At 34.9% G+C, this 21,139-nt stretch overlaps 1 protein-coding gene across 14 annotated transcripts in view; it reads right to left on the reverse strand.

The window, feature by feature from the left end:
• The window catches only part of LOC123679837 (rap guanine nucleotide exchange factor 4), a 697,170-nt gene that overhangs the window by 303,839 nt on the left and 372,192 nt on the right, over positions 1-21,139 (reverse strand). For all 14 annotated transcript variants that reach the window (XR_006747440.1, XR_006747443.1, XR_006747444.1 and 11 more), the window contains 5 exons: positions 15,271-15,392; positions 11,035-11,285; positions 6,113-6,225; positions 4,725-4,916; positions 1,832-2,181 (listed from right to left, as the gene is read on the reverse strand). Coding sequence is in view for 7 of the 14 variants with exons in the window: in XM_045617360.1 (XP_045473316.1) it covers positions 1,832-2,181; positions 4,725-4,916; positions 6,113-6,225; positions 11,035-11,285; positions 15,271-15,392 (1,028 nt within the window). In the remaining 7 variants the exon portion in view is untranslated. The remainder of the gene's footprint in view (positions 1-1,831; positions 2,182-4,724; positions 4,917-6,112; positions 6,226-11,034; positions 11,286-15,270; positions 15,393-21,139) is intronic.

The raw sequence follows: 21,139 nt of genomic DNA on the forward strand, positions 1-21,139 counted from the left end.
CCGAAATTTCAAATGTCATGATAGCATTTTCTTAACAGAAACAGAAATTCCATCAAATTTGCATGAAAAAACCTGAAGGCCGCAAAGCGATAATTTCAGGCGTTCTGAAGTTATGGCCGAAAGAAGATATTCTTCAACTGATGCACTGCGAAAAACCAAATTGTGTCTTTAGGTTCTGACCGAAATAGAAATCCCATAAAATTTGTATGAAAAAACCAAAAGGTCGCAAAGCGATAGCTTCAGGCGTTCTGGAGTTATGGCCGAAAGAAGACACAATTTAGTTTTTCAGTGCATCAGATGAAGAATATCTTTTTTCGGCCATAACTTCAGAACACCTGAAGCTATCGCTTTGCGAACTTTTGGTTTTTTCATGCAAATTTGATGAAATTTCTATTTCTGTCAGAACCTAAAGACACAATTTGGTTTTTCGCAGTGCTTCAGTTGAAGAATATCTTCTTTCGGCCAAAACTTCAGAACGCCTGAAATTATCGCTTTGCGACCTTTTGGTTTTTTCATACAAATTTTATGGGATTTCTATTTCTGTCAGAACCTAAAAACACAATTTGGTTTTTCGCAGTGCTTCAGTTGAAGAATATCTTCTTTCGGCCAAAACTTCAGAACGCCTGAAATTATCGCTTTGCGACCTCCAGGTTTTTTCATGCAAATTTGATGGAATTTCTATTTCTGTTAAGGAAATCCTATCATTACATTTGAAATTTCGGAGTTGAATGAACAAAACAATGAACTTCTGACTTAGCGCCCCCTATCGAAAGCAGCAAAAACAAATTTATCATGAGTATATTTTGTCCTCAATCTACAAGATATTATCTTCCAGACGAGATCTAATTTGCTCAAAAATGTTTAGACAAACTGAAGTTACAGGCGTTTCAATCAGTCAGATTTCTCCCTTTCACCTAATCTTATTTGATGTCGTAAAATCGAAAGTGACAATTCAAAAAGATAGAGAATCTTTCAAGGATTACTGTGATGATATTTTTTCTTCAACTCCATATGAAACATTTTCGAGTAAAATTCATTTTCTACTCGACGGTAGCTATTACGCCCCCTTGCGGTAGAGGTATGAACTTCAAAACAATTTCCAGTGTGTTCTCTTGTTCACTTTAGTGGTAAAATTTTTTACTGCAAGTCTCTACGATGAGTGTATCCTGAGATATAGCCGCTTACCTCGCTTATTTGCCCACCCTGTACATCATCAGAGTGTTACATTTGAAAAACTCGAGAAAAAACAATTTGAAATTCTTTATATTTGGACATTGATAACGGACACCCTGTATAAAAGAGTTTGATCATTTACGAACGATGACTAGGCAAATTCTTAGTCAAAATAAATTCTGATCAAATTCATATTTCTATCGCTTCTTGAAAAGTATCCCTAATATTTTGCATCATGATAGAAGTTTTGAAGAGCATTGAAAATATGCAAAAATATAAGGGGTGTTTCTTTTAAAAAATCACTCATTATTTGGGAACACCCTGTAAATCAGAGAATAATTTCCAGAGATGCAGAATCGAAAGTACAAAGGGAATGCTTTTCAACTAAATTTCTAAAACGTCTGGTTTGGCAGCTATGGAAGCCTAACACACTATTTCAGGACCCTATGTCTAAATGTTTGTCTCCATGTCGAGTCACTTACCACTAACTACAGTAACATTCAGCGAAAAATTGAAATATTCATCTCACCACTTCATAGAATTCAACCTTTCGTATACATCAGGATGAATGACTCAAGTTTGGAACAGTGTTTATTTTCACAATAAAAGTAAGAAGTTGAAATAAAGTTTGAATCAAAATTAATTTATAACAACTCACCTAAGTGTCGACTTCTACAAAATCTAATTGTTCTGAGCGTCTGGGCCAGCATATGCATTTTCTCGAAATTCACCAAGCCTTCTAGACAAGTTTTGTTTCCTTCATGAGTGAAAGTCATGTCTTTGATAAGTAGAGGCATAAATGGCACAACAGGAGGCTGGAGTTTTCCCACACTCAACCTATATGCTCTGTGATTTCTGCTTGGATCGATGAGGGACTCGAATTCAGTGTAAAGTTTACGGAATTTCGATGGTAGTTTTTCCCACGTCTGAGTAAGTCTCGAAACTGCCATGTTGCTAAGGCCCATGATTATGGCGCAAAAAGCATTGAGGTTTTGGTATTCCTTGCAACTGAAATTGATGAATATAATAAAGTGCTTCGAAATTATCTTTGCAACATGCGAAATGAGGACATTGGACTCATATATTTACAGCGATAAGAAGAAGAAGAAGAAAAAGCAATCAATATATATCTATGGTCTGTCGTCGTTTAAAAATGAATTAATGATTCGAGAAGAGGGAAGAAGAGGGATCGGAAGGAAGAAAATGTCCTGGCTGCGAAACATCAGGCAGTGGACAGGGCTGCACGATATACAGTCCTTGATACATACCGCAAGAAATAGAGAAGCGATGGAAAATGTTATCGCAAACATCCATTAGTGGATATGCATTGGAAGAAGAAGAAGATTCGAGAAATTGCAAAGTTTCAAAAGAAATCACAATTCAGTTTATATCGAATTTATAATAAAATTATTCGAATATAATGACAAACGGCTATTAATCTAATCAGAGTCACGAGCATCGAGAATCAGGGTTCCAAAATGGTCGTTATGTCGAGATGTCTACTTTTCCTTTTTGCTTTTGGTGCTTTCGATAGGGGGCGCTAAATCAGAAGTTCATTGTTTCGTTCATTTTACTCCGAAATTTCAAATGTCATGATGATGTGTTTTTCAAGAATTTGGAGTTTGAAGAATGAGAATTGAGAAGTTTAAATGAGTTTTTGATTGTTTTGAGAAACTGTGATTTGTGTAGATGGTGATTAGCCGAGCACATTATGACGTATGGAAAGAGAAAAAGTCAAGAATCATGAGAAATGTCAAATATAAACGATGTACGCGCCATCTGAAAAATCAAGTAGACATAAATCTATCAAAAGGTGTTTTTACTAGCGTTTTTCAATTTTCTTTGGTAATGGTAAGAAATCATCTGGGTGAAAGCTGATTAAGCATCTTATAATTCTGCGATTTATACTAACACTTATTGCTCAAAATTACATAAAACGTAGTTTGATTTTAATAACCACAGGTGGAGCAAAATGGTCGGGGCATATCAAGCAGTGCCTTATTTGCCTAGGTATACGGAATATAAGGTAGATACGCACATAATATATGCGTACTATCAGTCTTCTCCTTATATTATAAAAGAAAACTAACAGACAGACCAATTTGCTCTTATATCTTGAAAACAATTGAACTTATAAGGATGCGGTTTTCACCAAATTAATTCTCTCAAAAATCGAGCCCGAAAATGTGCCATTCATTTTGAAACACATGTATCGGGTGTCCCAAATTGATTTTCTAGTGAGGGGATCTCAGAACCCCTTTGAGCTATAAAGAACAAACATGAAGTGATATCGTTATAAAGGTACTAAAACACGAAACATCTACGAAAATAGTGACGAAGAACGGTCTCTCAAAAGAAATACCGACATTGACAAGAATAAGGTTGGGAGATTATTCGAGTCCCCAATTGTTTAACCTCATAATGGACGATATTATAAATTACAGACGAACTGAAGACGGCAAGGGGTTACAAACTAACAACTGGTGAGATGAAGATAATCTGCTATGCTGCTGACGATGCAGTAATTGTGGCCGAGAACAAAGATATGTCACCTGAAACGGCTGCGGCTGTGAAAGATTCCTCAGGTCTATACAAGTTTAACCTGTACATATTATCGACTAGGTTAGCTGTTGAAATAAGTTCTCCATAACGGTTGTAAATTTAACAACCATTATCACCAAATACCACTTTGTTTCCTTTTTTAGTGAGCTGAGACACTGACAAAAGGTTCGTATACAGTTTTCAGGCATATAGAACGTCATGAACGACAATATCGAAATTTTGTCTACCTGCTACTGTTGAAATGTTGACATTGCCCAAACATTCAACTTTCATCTCTTCGTTATTAGCAACTGTGATATTCTTAATTTCTGTTTGTCTGTTTGATAAAATTAATTGTAAATTTTGACTAACCAGTAAAAATTTTTGCCTTTTTAGTTTCAGTGATTGACGTTTAAGAAATTACGTAATTTTAAATTCTCTATATTGATTCCATTATTCATGTAGAGTGTGCTTCTTAGCATGGAGTGGAAAGACCATAGAGACGATGGTTTAAATTCAGTGCTAAGTTCACTAAAATATACCAAAAACATTCCCCGTAAACGATGACTTAATGTTCTTACTGCTACACCAATCTTGAAAATTTTGTAAACTCCTTTATATTTTTTTCAGGCAGATAATTCTGTATGGTAGCATTATAGCTGCTTGTCTTTTGGAAATATATGTAATATTTCATCTTCACTATCTGAATCAATCGTTGTCAGCAAAATATTCGGAATAATTAGATATCAACTTAATTTGAAAACCAAAATTATTAAAATGACATTCCCTCAGAAATTCCTCCCCTCAATAAAATAAATGGAATGTTCCTTTTCGGCCAATCGAATAGAAGCAGAGAAGTATAGAAGCACATATCCATCTTTTGCGATTTATTATAGTGAGTTAATATAACTCACGCTGTTTGTTAATTGGTAGTGGTACTATTAATTGCTCAAAAGCAATTGAATAATGAATATATTATTCAATAGGAGTATATAAATAGAAATACTTACTAAGCAGCTAGTTTTATGAACTTTCTTAATTGTGCCACACGTTTGCTGAGATTAGGAGTCATACATATCTCGGTCACTACCCAGAATTGAATTTCGTTGAATCTACGTAGAAAGACGTCCAAGTTAGCAGTAATTTGTCCAAAATGATGTCGACCAAAAGTATGGTAGACGAGCTCGTATTCATGTAAACACCTGTGTTGAAAAAATTAAAACCTATTAATTTTCCGATAAAAAATAAAAATCCAATCTAATGTGCTGCAGAGAAAATACTTTTTTCTGTTAGAAAGCCTATTTTTCGAATTCATAAATAGCTCAAAGAATGGCTATGAGTAATGGAAGAGTGATGAAAGTACTAGAAAGCTCTAACTTAAAGTTGGGTGTTTGTGAACGTTCGTTCACTTATGCGTCAATTGCCCTTCTGTCCACATAACTGTGTATATAGGTATACCTATGGTCTCCAAGGGTGCAATTAGAGCATCACACTTCACGTTAGTGGTTTCCTAATTTTGTATCTATATTCCACTTGAATTTTCTAACTTTATATCGTTATCAACATCAAATTTTAAATTTATCTTGGAATTATTATTCTTTATTGACACGAACATTCAACTCGGTCGGAGATTTTTGCAATATTTTTACAATATTTTGCTTGAATTTTCTTTGACGGTGATGAGAAAGTTATGCTTGAAATGGTTGTTATAAAGAAAAACCATTAATATACTCGCAAAATTCCATTCCGATTCTGATGCAATAAAAAAAAGACTACGTTTTATCAGATAATTTGATATGAGGGGGGATTTAGTAGCTGACCGGCAAACTTTGCCATATGAATGGACATATAATTTTAACAAAAAAACATTATAGGACCTTATGTTCGATTTCAATATAAAGGGTTAGAACTATTCAGAGGGGCACTACAGGGATATCGAAAATCGTTAGAGATACAGGGTGGCTTGAATTACAAAAAAGTTACGGTTGTTTCTGAGTATACTTTTTGCTAATAATGAATCATATCAATAGACATAAATGGAACTTTTGAAGCCATTTATTCCCTTAAATAATTGAATTTAGACATTTCCCATAATGTTGTTGTTTTAAAATTACATGACGTTTCATATGACAAAATTTGTCGGTGAGCTGATAAATCACCCTGTATACATTTTGAGATTTGAAATAAGAAACCTATATGTTATGCTACTAAGAACTTCTCGACCGTTGTGTGACCTATATGAAGGTTCCGATATACATAATATGAGCATCCTTTTGATGAACATAAATATGGGGCTTAAGCCTCAAATTGTTACCTGAACATGATTATTACGTGGTGATTAAAAAGCTCAGTAGAAATATTTTGTTCCAACGAGAAAAAAATTGTTTTACAAACTTACCAAAAAAGGCCCCAATCGAATAGAGTCATGTGGTAAGCTAATTCCTTGGTACTAAATAATTCTAAATCTGCTTCAATTCCTTGCGTTGGTTCCTCTTGCTCTGATAAACAGGTCTGTGTATCAGGAAAAGTATATCAAAATTATAGAAAAAAAAAGTTATTTGTGAGAAGATAACATCAATATCATAGTTTTTTATAATTGTTTCAGAAATTGCTGTAGAAATGATAATTAATGACTATAGAAGTTATTAATAAATGAATAAATCTTATAGTCAATTTAGATACGTAAATTCATCATCACTTTCAAATTAGTGAAGAGATACATAAATGATTTAAGGAAAAAGTTATATTGAAAATAGGTAAGTTTCTTACAAAAGCATCTGTCTATGTGTACAATAATAAAATCAAATGTCGGACAAGACCCCATAACTTAATATTTGATATAACTTGATCAATTTGTAAGGGTATGATCCGGAAATACTAAACTGGTCAAAAACCAATTTTCTTGAAATTTTTCAAAAGAAAGGAATTAATTTTCATTTTGGAATCTATTAATGAACATGCATTACTCGAATCAAAAGGACTAGGCACCTGAATGTACGAAAAATAGTTACCTACCGGTTAATTTCAAATGTGAGTATTTTTTTGTAGACCTTTATGCCCTTAATAAGAATAAGAAAAGTTGATCGGAAGAGTCTGGTCAACGCTAGTTCCAAGTTACAGGATGTTCAAAGTAGACATAGCGATAAAAGTTACACATGTAATATTATCTAACAATCTTCAATCTTCATTTGGGTGCTCGGTAAAAATTAGGCCGAGTGCCGAATTAAATATTGTTATAATTTAGAATTTATGGCAATACCCATGTGGATGTAATATTATCATAATTTAACCACAGGATTTGCTGGAAAACATTCATAATTGGTTTGAAAAATCGTGAATTTCAAGACCGTCACCTTTTCACAACTCGATGGTCTATCCATCCAGCGTCTCCTATAAACTACTTGGGAGTACAAATTGATAATGAATTGAATTTTAATGTGCACACTAAGAACATGAAAAAAAAAGGTTATTTATAGGGCAAAACATTTCATCAAATAAGCCTACCAGAAGCAAAGTATCAACACTAACACCGTAGCAAAAATTTACAATACAATTTGCCGCCCAATACTAGAGTATGCATACCCAATATACAACAACTGTAAAAGACCAGCATTGAGAAATATAGAAACAGCAGAAACAACAGCGCTTAGAGCCATTACAAGAATGAGGCACCCGAATAATATACTCCACAATCCACCAAACGTCTAACTCTATTCAAGCACCAAGATTGAAACATTAAGATTCAGATTGAATAAACGATTAAACAGAAAAACTCAGAAAATAAGACGATGTATTAGTCCTCCACCAAGACGATAACAACTACAGTTCCTCAAGAAAACACCCAATACAGACCTTATTCGATATATTTACAATTTAACATGAAAATTATATATGTATATACATTTTTTTATCATTACCAGAAATGTAAAAATAATGTATCTGAAAGAACAGGATGAAGAACCCAAGGTCGATGGCCAGTTGCTCCGCAATAAATGTCAGTTATCTATTTATCTTTCTAGCATAACTTTTGAACCAAGTAATATATTTGAATAGTTTTTTTGCTACTTTGTAGTTGAAAGGGCTATCTTTCATTGATCGCGAAGGTTTTTTTGATCAGGAATACTTGTTTTTACTAATGAGTTACATGACTAGACGGAAAACGTTACTCCATAGCTGTTTTGCACATACAATGTTTTACATTTAATATTCGTTTATTATTCCGTTATTTTATTGGAATATTGAAGGCAAAATAACATAATCACAGCATTCTTAAAAGGCACACTATCCAGATTCTCCCAGCTTTGAAGCGGGTTTCAGCCAATATCGTCGGATATAAAATTGATGTGGGTAACTTTGTTCCTTTTTGATCATTTATTATTGCCATAAACTTGAAGGTCTTGCAATGTGTTTCGTCAATCGACATCTTGAACATTTTTCAGCAAGGCATTGCTAGGATATTTCGTGTTCAGTTGATGACGCGCTTATCCTAGAAACCATAAAATGCTTGCGATATGATCGTAGATTCCCAACTTACTGGCTCCTGTTTTACATGTGCAGTAAACACCTTCAACTGGATCTTCGATTTCGTCTTCATCGATTTAATGACTTGGCCTGTATTTTATCCATAGTTGATGGTTTGTTCGTCTCGTGAATCGTGAATGAACTCGCGGCTTAGTAAAGGTGGTTTGAAGATTTTTATCGCAGATGATGTTGAGAAACACAGCGGAACGGAAAAACCCCATGCTTAAAAATTGTGTTTGAAATATGAAAAGGCGACCAGTAAACTGGTCCGAATTGCCGCCAATCAAATTGAGGCGCCTGGAACGGTCGCTTCACTGTTTCACCCCTAACACCGGCCCTGGTAAGACCTTTGAGTTGAGTTCAATAATAAATTATCAAAAAGAGACAAAGTAACCCATATCAGCTTTGTAGCCGACGATACTGGCTGAATCATGCTTCAGAACAGGACTTGCTGGACAGTGTGCCTTTCAAGAAATGCTGTTATTATATTCTTTTGCTTTCAATTTTCCAATGAAAATAGAGAAATAATAAATCTTGAAAAAAATGAAATATTGTATGAGCAAAATAGTTGGGCATATACATTTTCCTCCTAGTAATATAACTCATAAGTTATGACGATAATAACCCCTAAAAAATTTAAAACCTTAGTGATCCATCAATAATAGCCTTTTTAGCTGCAAAGTAGCAAAAAACTATTTAAACAATGTTCCCTGGTTTCAAAGTTATGATAAAATTATATTTGTAGCTTTTATCTTCATGTCTACTTAGAACATCGCCTGTGACTTGGGAACCAGCGTTGACCAGAGTCTTCAGATCATGTATTGTCATTAAGGACATGAAGGTCTACAAAAAACCATACTAACATTTGAAATAAACCGGTAATCATTTTTCAAACATTCAGGTGCCTGGTCCTTTGTAGGTATCCCCATTATGACATAAAATATCATGGAAGTTTTGTGAAATATTTATTCTTTCATATTGAAAGTTGAAAGGTTCATTCGGAATTACTAATCATATCTACCTATATATTTTTATCCTTTACCAATCAATAATTGATGTTGGTAGCTGGTCGGTCATTCTTCACGTGATGCCTTTTATGGACGATCATATTATTGATTTAAATGAATTCATTTTGTCAAGTTTTTGATAGTGTATACCTCAATTAAGTTCTATGGTTCAAATATGATAGATGTTAGATATCTAACAGCGTATTCGACTGACTGTACCATTGCGAATTAATTCGAATTTTTGTAGTGCTAAATGACATAATTAGCTCGAATTAATTCGAACTGGTGCAGCCAGTCGAATACGCTATAAGTTTATAGTTCATCCGTTGATATAATATAACGAGATTTATGTTGAAATTGGTTTACAATAAACTAAATTTACCATTGAATATAAATCATTCTTAACCCTGGAACTGCACACTTGGGTCTCAGAAACCCAGAGCAGCATTCATTGCAATGTGACATGCGCATGAGTGGTTTATTTGTGTCGCCATTTCTTGTAAATTCAGTCTAAAGTTTGTCGAGTTAGAATACGGGTCGTTTGCCGCATTTGAGCGAAACCAAAAAGGTAAGATAACGCCAAATATTTAACCATGGGTACGCCAGACCCAAGTGTGATGTTTATGCTCGTTTTATTTCAACTTATGTTTTACGTTTTGTTTTAGCACAATGGCTTCAACTAGCCAACAAATCAGGGAATATCGTCATCCATTAACTGAGGCAGAATTGCAGAGGGAGGCAGACAATCTATGGGAAAATGAAACTGAAAGTGAGATAAGTGATGATATGTTTGGAGGGGAAGAGTCTGATGAAGATCATGTTGAAGAGCAACTATCAGACAGCAACAGTGAACAGAGCGAAAATGAAGACGAAAAAGTTAGGTGCTGCTTTTGTGGGAAGGGGAAGGATAGAAAAACCAAATTTGTGTGTTCTTTGTGTCGCAGGCCATACTGCATGGAGCATAGAGCCCAGCTATGCTGTGAGTGCGAACACCAAGATCCAAGAAATTGAAGACCTGGCTAACAATACCTATGAGCGCTATTGATCAAAGAGATTATTTTTTTGTTAGAAGCATGATCATAGAGTTATATTTACGAGCAATTGGAAGAATTTTATGTTTATTTGTTTAAAAAAAAATTTTTTATGTTCGAATGTTATTTTCCTTGATATTTTTTAGTTTCCACAAATATACCCCATTATGAAATAATAAAACATGATTGATTTTATTTTCTACACATCCTATTAGGTTTACATATTCCCCCAAAACCATAAAATTTTCTAATTTTCTGTTTTTTGCTATAAAATAGCTCGGGGTTTCTGAGACCCGAGTGTGGAGTTCATGTCTTAAAAAATAAGTGTGATGTACCAGGGTTAAAGATCCCTTACATTTTCACAAATGTCCCCCAATTACTGAAAAGTTGATAGTGACATTTAAAGGAAAGTGATATTTTTCAGTATGATGATGAATGATGATGATTGATGATGAAGTGAATTCCTATACCACTTATACACGAATAACTGCACTAAGTACCTACTAAGTATTTGTTTACGTTAAATGTGTCTGATTTATTTTGTTAGATGATAAATTCATCAAAATTTTAATTCTTCACTTTTGTGAACTAGAATGTGTTATTATGCTGACGTCAGTTTTGAAATTATGGCGTTGGTAAGTACAATACTTACCGACGCCGTTTGCCTTTGCCAGATTCGCCTTAAGTGATAATAATGCAAAATATTGTTTGGAAATTGTGCTTCCATAACAAAGGATTTGAATTGAAAGTAAATCCCTTACCAGAGCATCCAAATGATCTTTGGGTGATACGAATATTCTTCCATTTATAGATAAAGCTGTAGGAATACTGATGTCTTCGTCTTTGAATAGAACTCTTTCTCCGTTAGACTTGACCTCAACTAGGAGCAAATCATCATTCGCCCTCATTTTCAATTTGTCAGCAGATACTAATTTTATCGTTTCCGCCGGTGTGTCCACAGGAAGTCTTAAAGTACAATAGGTGTGGTCCGCACAGTATACTCTGAAAATGACTGAAAACAATATTCATTACGTGATAGAATCATATAGGCCACACAGAAAAAATAATGTAGAGTTCAGGTTTCAAAAATTTTTATGAGGGTGTCATCAGAACGATTGAGTTTTTGTAAATAGTTGTGATTAACCTTTTATTAATGAATCTTTATTCTTTAATAATCATCAATACTTCGAACCATTATCAAACAACAGCGGCTTTATTCAAACAACTGGATGCCAAATTTGACGCTTCTGCTTCAGTCGGAAACAAAAAGAGGGTGCTTAAAAGAGACGAAGCGTGGGACGTGACTGTTATGTAGCAATGGATCCGACCTTGAGTACTAGGAAATTTTCCGATGTATGTGGGATCAGAATTCTTAACCAACCCAACTGAATGATACGCTACTGGCGTTACGATAGAAAAACTACGCGATCGAACGGTGGACCATGCAGATTTATCGATATAGGGAGACGTAAGGGAAAGAAATGCTCGAGACTGAGACTGAAGACAACGATACAGATGAACGACAGTGGTATTCGACGTGAGAGATTAGACGGATATAGTTAAACAATTCGACGTTAGATATAGACGGATCTAGTCGAATAATTAGACGAAATATTAATGATTAAACTTCGATAGAAGAAAGTTCGGTGGCTGTACATTCAATTGACGTTGAGTATTGTAACGGGTGTTTTTTTCGAGGTATATAAATCATATTTAAAATGTAATGCCACAAGATTATCTTGCGTATAAATAAAATTCATGTCAATCGAATGATCCATCGTTGTTTTATTGCAATTTGAAGTTCTATAGCTCTAAAAAAAACACCCTTTACATAGAGTGAATAAATCATAGTCAAGTACCGGCAGCCTTTATATAACCCCTAGCAACTATATAAAAAAAACCCACATGTATATGGTGTTTCACGCACAACAATCATGAGAATATCGAAACAACATAAATTCCATCCTTATGATATACGATAAATGAATGGGGATGATCCCGACCCCCGACCCCAGTTCTGTCAGTGGTCATCAGCGCAATGATTAACGGTAATCCAAACTACATGTTCGTTATCGTTTTTTCGAACGAGTGTTTATTTTACCTTAATGGTAATGAAAACCGGCATAAGTGTCGGTATTGATCAGATGAAAATTCCAGATAATTTCATGAGATGCATATTCAGCGTCCCCAAAAACTGAATGTTTGGGCAGGTATTTATGGAAATCACATAATTGGACCTTTTTTATAATCGTTAATCTCACTGGCCAAATTTATTTAGATCTATTGGAGACCGCTATTCATCGAGCCCTCGTGCAAGTATTAGAGAATGCAGAAGACCATCAAACGATCATTTTCTAACAAGATGAAAATTTTCCTCGCGCCTGGATTGGAAAAATCGTGCATATTGACTGACTAGCCAAAATACTTGATCTGGCTCCACTGGACTCTTTTATATGGGGTCACCTGCAATCCAAGATACAGGATTATTTGCGAACTCGGATCATTAATGAATGCCGTCAAATTACACCAGAAATCTTGAGTAACGTTCGTGAACGTTTTCAGCAAAACTTCATGGAAGTGAATGAGGCCCATTTCCAGCATTCAATGAACCTATCATAGAAGTAAGAACTCTTCCACTATTTTACCTGTCATTTCGTTATCGATGGAAATTTTGAAGCGAAATTTCAGGATCAGAGAAAATTCGAAAGAATCTTCAAAATGAAGTATCAAATCATTCATCATCCCAATTCGAAATCAAGGGGTTTTACTCACCCCCGATAGGGGATCCAAAGAACGGAAAAGTTGTTCCCCCTCGAATCAGAAATGACTTTTCCGAGTGGTTTTTCACATTTTCATTTTAAAACCGGAAAATCGAGGTGTTGAGTTTTCGTTGGATCACACTGTATATCGGATTATGTTTTTCTAAAACCATATCTATGACTCAATAATCATATAACCAGAGGTGTACGGTAGAGGGGGCAGCCCGATCCAGGCCACGCACCAACATAGACCCCCAAATGGCCAAGAAGTACAAATGAATCATTCATCCCTTTTCAAATTTACAACGTTCATGAATAAGCAATTGAGAAAAACACCCTAATTAGTTTATATGAACACAATTTGTGAGTTCAATATTCCGACCTTATTAGGGACGGCTATAGATAAGGGCTTACTTGCATCCTTCATTACCTAGTCCCTTATCGGGCAGAAATGATACCGAGAGATATTTTTTGGGTTTTTCTATTTTCATTTATTTCACTGGGTTGACGTCATCTATGCCCTCTTTAGGAGTAGGAAAAGCTATACAGGGTGTTCCTAAATTGAACGTACAAACGAAAAGGGGAGATTCCTTAAGTGAGTTTAAGAATAAAAAGTCCCATAAACATGGGGTCGCAAACGTTTCGTTTTCGAGATACAGAGTGTTTCTTGTTGTAATACATTTTTTGTGTTGATTATACGAGTTTATCGAATCTTTATGAATCATCGCAACAGATCAGGAAAATTTCCATAAAAACTGACACTGAATTTATTCACCACAGCTTACAAAGTGGCCTTTCCATCATAATTCGGATTTTCACGAGGATTTCGAGAGAATCGTTCAAAATTTTTTTTCTCGAAATCGTTGGTAGATACGACAAAACTACAAGAGACCGAAAAGTTTAGTATAAAAACAAAGCTCCTTTTTACATTTTTTCAAATTAACAGTTGCTCACTAAAAAAAAAGTTCTGCAGAAGAACAGGTAGCAGTGTTCCAGAAAAAATATCACCCTGTAGATCTTCTATCAAAATTGCCATGTCACGTGGTGAGAACTCTCAAATGTAATATCTATGCCGAATTTCAGTTGAATATCTTGTGAAGTGTAGATACTATGAGAAAAAAACTTGAAAAAAATTCAAACTTCAACACTCTGTATCTCGAAAACGAAACGTTTGCGACCCCATGTTTATGGGACTTTTTTTTCCTAATCTCACTTAAGGAATCTCCCCTTTTTGTTTGTACGTTCAATTTAGGAACACCCTGTATATTCTGATTTCGAATTTTTTATACTAGTTGAAATTTTTTCGAATTAACGGTGATAGGTAGTATCATTCTCAACTCGAGTCGAGCGCAATATGGTCGAACTCGAAGCGTTCACCGCATCGAGTGAATGCTCATCGCGTCAATTACTGCCGTCGAACGAATTGAACTAAAAACGAGCACCGTTCGGTGAAGGAATTTTTAACTCTCAGCCTTTTTTTTCATTGTTTGAATTTTACATTTGTTATCGAAACTGTTGGAGTGTTATTGAAAAAACTAATTAATGAATAAATCTAAGGGACCTCTCATCCATAGCCATCCCAGGCCCTCTACTATATCATTACGCCTCTGCATTTCACGAATTCCCAAAAGCTCTGAATGTTAAATCACTGTTTTGAAATCAGTATACCTAGTTGAATTCATGGATATATTTCCGAAATTATCGTAACATTAAAGCATATCTTTCCTTCCAACCGATTCATAATTAACGTATCCCTATTTACAGAACGAAATAGACATTGGGGTAAATATTTGCAGAACAATGCAAAAACATTCGAAATGCCAGATTGGGAACTACTGGCAGCAATGGAAAATGAGATAAATTATTCCCTAGCATTATGTGCAGTTATAGCCTCCAACTGCAGCAATCGAATGGTTTCATATATTTCATAATTACTAATCGTAGTAATTATTGTAATAATTTGAAATTTATGATGGTTGGAAATAATTCGCCAATATAAAAAGTGCTGTTGGGTTGAGAAATTAATCCAGTCGAAGCGAGGAAGGTTTGATACTTAGTATGAACTGTATTTAAATTCAACGAGGTGCGATAACTACAGTAGCGTGAACAGATGAGGTTATGCATGTATTGAGTACTAACATTCTGCAATTGAGACTTTCTTTCTGTTAGCGGCTAAAGATATTGAAATTTCGATAGTCGAAAAAAGAGATTCCTTTCAGATGTATCAAATATACTTACTATCGTCCTGTGGCATGATAATGGTCCTATTTATTGCTCCACCAGCAAATAAACTGATAGGTTGGCCTTGTGGAGGAAGTTTCCATTTTTGGCCCTCATGAGCTCTTCGATCATCTTGATACCTGAAGAAAAAAGTAATCATGAATTTTCGGGGAGACATTCATTTCAGGAATAGTATTTGCTTAAGTAACCCCCGCTCTTTCTTGACGTAGAATCGACTGAAATAAAAAATATATAGGTTTTAAATTGAAAATCTTGAGTTTTGATGAATTGGAGTTGTCAAAGTTCGTGCTCTTATGCTTAACACTGAACATTTTTGGTCTTAACTGCAAACAGTCTTATAATAATACATATTTGAAGAATCGAAAATGAAAAAAGTTTTTCCGAAAAAAATTATTTTCCCGAATCCCAATATGCAAATTTTCAACACAAAATTATATGATTTGTTTTCCATAAACGTCTAACAGGCCATCGCGTTGAATCACCCTGCATAAATAAATATAATAAATCGTACTTCTTTTTCTTTTTCATCACCCTGTATAAACATGTCAAGCCACTCGTAGTTACATCTCCCAAATGAACAACAGTAGAAAATTGGAGAAATTGTAGTAGAGTCGTAGGGAATAAAATTCCAGTTATTATATAAAAAGAAGTCCTGTGATCGTAGTTGAACATTCAGGTTATAGTACGACAAAACAGGATAGTTGGTTGAACCAAGAGATAGAGTACTTTTTGAAAGTGAGCAGCCGTTTTACCTGAAGGAAAAAATCCTAAATAATACTCCCTGATTCTCATAACTCCTCTTTCGCCATTATTCACTGAATTATTATATATTGAGTTATTGGGTATAGGGTAAATTTATTCCAGTGAAATACTCTTTATTTTTATGCAGCAAAGACGACGTTTCGGCAATTGTTTGCAGCCATTCTCAAGTCATTATGAAAAGTATTTTTACAACAGAGTAAGCAATATCGTTATTATTATTTGTATTCATGATCTCTGAGATGCGAAAACTTATATGCAATTATATACTTGGGAAATCTTCTCGCCAAACAAATTTCTCCCAAAATTTACGGAAATATGAGATGTTAAACGTTAGATAAATAAATTTATTAATTTAAGTTGGAGATATCGCTCCTGAATTTTGGCGCCCTAGGCGACTGTCTATCCTGCCTACCACCTTGTGACGGTCCTGAATGCAGATTGTTGAAACTTTAATTAAAATACCACACTAACTCTATTTCTGATGGTGCGAACAACCCTTCAACTATAATCATTAAACTAATTCTCTATTGTGAGAACGAGTTTTCTAATGGGGTTAATAAATAGAACTGGAAGGGCTGATTGCATGAGAAAGACCATTCCCTTTGGTCGCAGAGAATTTTCTAGTTAATGATAATGTAGAATAACGCTCTAACGGAGAACGCCCGAAGGTAAACGAACAAAATTACGTTCTATATTATGTTTATTTTACTTGAATGAATTAGCATCAATTGACGACTGAATTCATAAACTCTTTCTGGGGCATACCCTGCGGAAGACTTATATAAAAGGCGATGAATGAAGATAGAGAAATTCGATCAAAACAGCTAAAATTGTTTTAGTAATGTAGTATTATGTTGGATTATGTCCAGTGTTGGAAATGTTTCAAGTTTTTTCATCAGTCCTGTATCGGACCTTCTGCGAGTCGAAAAGACGCAGTGTGTGAGAACATACCTTCAGATAATTTTTTTATTGATGAGGCACACAAAATGATTGTATGGAATAATACTCTAAATTTCGATAAGATATATCAGAAAAAATTGCTTTAAGAGTATCCAGAGAATATGAGAGTATCTACATAATAAATTATTAACAGAAAAAAATAGTTTTTTACAACAAGAAATTTATAATAAATCATACAACATAGCAGATCAACAAAAAAACTCAAACAAACGTGGGAACGGATCAATGTCAATAATTGAAAGGAAATAACTACATAATTAAGCATCTGAACTCCCTATGACGTCTGCAAACCAATTGCCACAGAAAGTTTCTGTCCAAGATAGAAAACATATCCCAATTAATAAAATAACAAGAGAATTTGAATCTGAGAACATAATAATAAGCTCCTTCAGAGGGGGAAGAATAGGAGATCAAGAAATCCCACTGAAACAATGAGCAATGATGAAAAAAATAGAATATTTGAAGGAAAAAAAAACACTAATTTGAAAACAGCGGTGCTCATATATATCGGGTGTCCCAAGGTGAGTGGCCTATTAGATTATTATGGAAACTATTGATGGTAAAGATTTCAAATTTTGTGGATAGATATTTGGCCAGTTAAGGTACATTTGTAAAATAATTTCACATTTCCAGTGTTGCCGGATGTACGACAATTTGGCAACAACTTTGTTATTTTGAATGGGACATCCGGTATTTCTATTTTTTTTATGATACTCCATAAAATATTAAATCTATTCACTCTTACTTTTCCATCCCTATCTTTAACGGTTTTTGAGTTATTAATTATTTTTCGAAATTCTAGATCAAATTAGCGTATTACGAAAATGACTCTAGTTCGCTCAATATTTGAGATTTAAGTCAGAAATTTTGCAAGTCGTTAGATATTGATCTGATCTGTGTGACTCCTTTTGAATTATGGTTGTCAATAATACAGGACGGACCAAAAAAAATCATCATTTGCCAAGTTACAAAATAGTAAAAAAGTCTGTGTAAGTGAATAGAAAAATTGTAGAATGTGTTGTACTGATTCCAAAAATTGAAAAATATACTAGGTGTCTAATTTGAAAAAATTGACTTTTTTACAATTTTGTAACTTGGCAAATGATGATTTTTTTTGGTCCGTCCTGTATTATTGACAACCATAATTCAAAAGGAGTCACACAGATCAGATCAATATCTAACGACTTGCAAAATTTCTGACTTAAATCTCAAATATTGAGCGAACTAGAGTCATTTTCGTAATACGCTAATTTGATCTAGAATTTCGAAAAATAATTAATAACTCAAAAACCGTTAAAGATAGGGATGGAAAAGTAAGAGTGAATAGATTTAATATTTTATGGAGTATCATAAAAAAAATAGAAATACCGGATGTCCCATTCAAAATAACAAAGTTGTTGCCAAATTGTCGTACATCCGGCAACACTGGAAATGTGAAATTATTTTACAAATGTACCTTAACTGGCCAAATATCTATCCACAAAATTTGAAATCTTTACCATCAATAGTTTCCATAATAATCTAATAGGCCACTCACCTTGGGACACCCGATATATGCCTTATATTATTCTGGACTATTGGACAATATGGGTTCAGTTTTATATTTCCCCGATTCTGGAGTTATTTTGAATATTCAATTTCAGAATCCTCATAAACGTCATTACGCTATGCTTCTCAAGTTCATAGAGCGACTAACAAGGCCGTCATTTACATTTTCTTCTTCTCAAAGGGTCTATCCTCTGTGGATGTTGGCTACCACACTGGAACACATTATTCTGTTCACTGCCGCTCTAAATATACGCAGGTTACGCAGCCATGATACCCGTCTTCGCCCTATCGTACTTCTGACTTCATTTTCATCTCAAGAATGAGCTGAATCATGTGATACTCTCATTCCTCATGATATGCCCAAAGTACTCAAACTTTCTGCGCTTGACACTCTTGAGGAACTCCATTTCTCCCACGATCCGTTGCAAGATGGCTTCGTTTGATATATGGTGTACACATGGGTTTGCGCTGGTAGCACCACATATCAAATGGATCTATGCGCTTGCATGATGCTTTGGTAAGGAACCATGCTTCTGCTCCATAAAGGAGGGATGATGGAATAAATATAAGATTTCAAAGTCCTATGTCGGACCTGGATATTGAGGGAAAGGTTGCAAATAACTTTGCGCATTTTATCGAATGTACTTCTCGCTTTTTTGATTCGACATCTCATTTCTCGAGAGTGATCCCAATCCATATGCAAGGTGACTCGGGAAAGCAGGAAAGGGCAGTCTATTCTTCCGCTAAGAAGCTTCTGTGCGAATCTTGCGCACTGCAGGGTCTTGGGAAAACTTTAAATTCCCAATTCCTCCATGATCCAAAAGATCAGGATACCTCCCCGTCCTCCTGAACATGACATACTCAAGAAATTTCCTGAGATTAGTTGCACATATTGGAAACCATATCAAATTAGCATATTCCAACTTACCTACAACAAGCGAGAAGTAAACGTTCCTGAGAGCAGACAAATCATCAAACTCCCTAAAGCTTCTGAAGAGGAATCCCAATGACCTACAAGAAGAGGCACATATATCTTCAATGTGTGGGACAAAACTCAAATCGCTGTCAAATAGGACTCTAAGGTTACGAAAGCGGCTTCCAGTAGCAATCAGGTGGTCTCCAATATAATAAATAGAAGTGAGCAGCTTCATTTTTTTCGTGTGAGTAACTTTAAAGCACTTTTTCAAATTCAAAATAATCCCATTCCGAAAACACCATCCGTGAACAAACTCCAGACTCGATTGAAGACGCAAAACATCAGCAGTTCGACATATTCTCAAATAAAGCTTCAAATCATACACATAGGCTAAAGCCCTGCAACTGAGAGAGCACAGAAGATGACAAACAATAATGGACCTAGATTAGATCCTTGAGGAACGCCAGTTTTGAGCTCATACTACAGATTTGAATCCATTATAAAATACATAATTCATCCTCTCCCCCAGATAAGTACGCATTAGAGACAGAAAAGAAGGAGCTAAGCCAAATGATGCAAGTTGTAAACGTAGGAAAAACGCTGGTTTAACAAAATAAGTCGTTAAAAAAAAATTGTGACCGGGCAGGTATACCTCAGAAAAAATATTATAATGGCAACCGCTTACCTCATCAATATTTTCTGAAATCTTGGTTCTTGGATTTCTGTAGATATTGGATAACAGCACTGGATGGAATTTGATAATTTGCAGTAATTATTATGGACACTTTTGATAGCACTCGAAAATCGATTTAGCCGTTCCGCATTAAGAATAACATATGTGTTCGAAAAACCAGCAGTTGCCGATGTTTCAGACGTGTAGCCTGCAATGCCGCGAAATTCGAATATAAACTAAAAGGAAATAATTTAATATGGCCAATAAAACTCAGAGAAAATTAAACAAATATTTGAAAATTCAATAATGAATATTGGGAAATTGAGATTCCCAAACACAAGTTTTCCCAAAAGAAATACGTGATCGATAGTATCAAAAGCACGTGAAAAATCTGTATAGATAACATCTACCTGACCTCCTGAAGATTTTGCGATAATGTGGCCAAGTTAGTTACTGTTGACCAACCTCGTATAAACCATGCTACCTTGAGGACAAATGTGGCTCGACATGATGGAAAATACATGAATATAAGATCTCCTCGTAAACCTTGGCGAAATTTGGCAGCACAGAAATAAGTTGGTAGTTTTCCACAAGAGATGAATCGCCTTTTTTAAATATCGAAATAATCCGAGCTCTCTTCCATCTATTGGGAAAGGTAGAGGTACAAAGGATCATGGATATAATTAGTTGCAGGGAATTGCCAAGTGCTGAGCTGTATCCTCATAGGAGTAGCGAGAGGATCTGATCATCACCAAACGTCAGCTTATCAGAAAATTTATTCATTATAGTCCTGATTTCATCATCATCAAGAAGTAGATTTTGTTAAAGAGGGTGTTCAACAATTTTATTTGCTCTGTTGTCTTTCAACCTATTTGATAGCCGCCTCAACCTCCGCCTGTGTGATTGTGGTATAAATTGGAATATATATGCCAATTCAAGTTAAATATCTTGTGTAGATATAGGCAATTCAAAACTGATGTCTTCACAAATAAATTGCAATTTGAATG

The sequence above is a fragment of the Harmonia axyridis genome, chromosome 5 (assembly GCF_914767665.1).
Source record: "Harmonia axyridis chromosome 5, icHarAxyr1.1, whole genome shotgun sequence".
Lineage (NCBI taxonomy): Eukaryota > Metazoa > Arthropoda > Insecta > Coleoptera > Coccinellidae > Harmonia > Harmonia axyridis.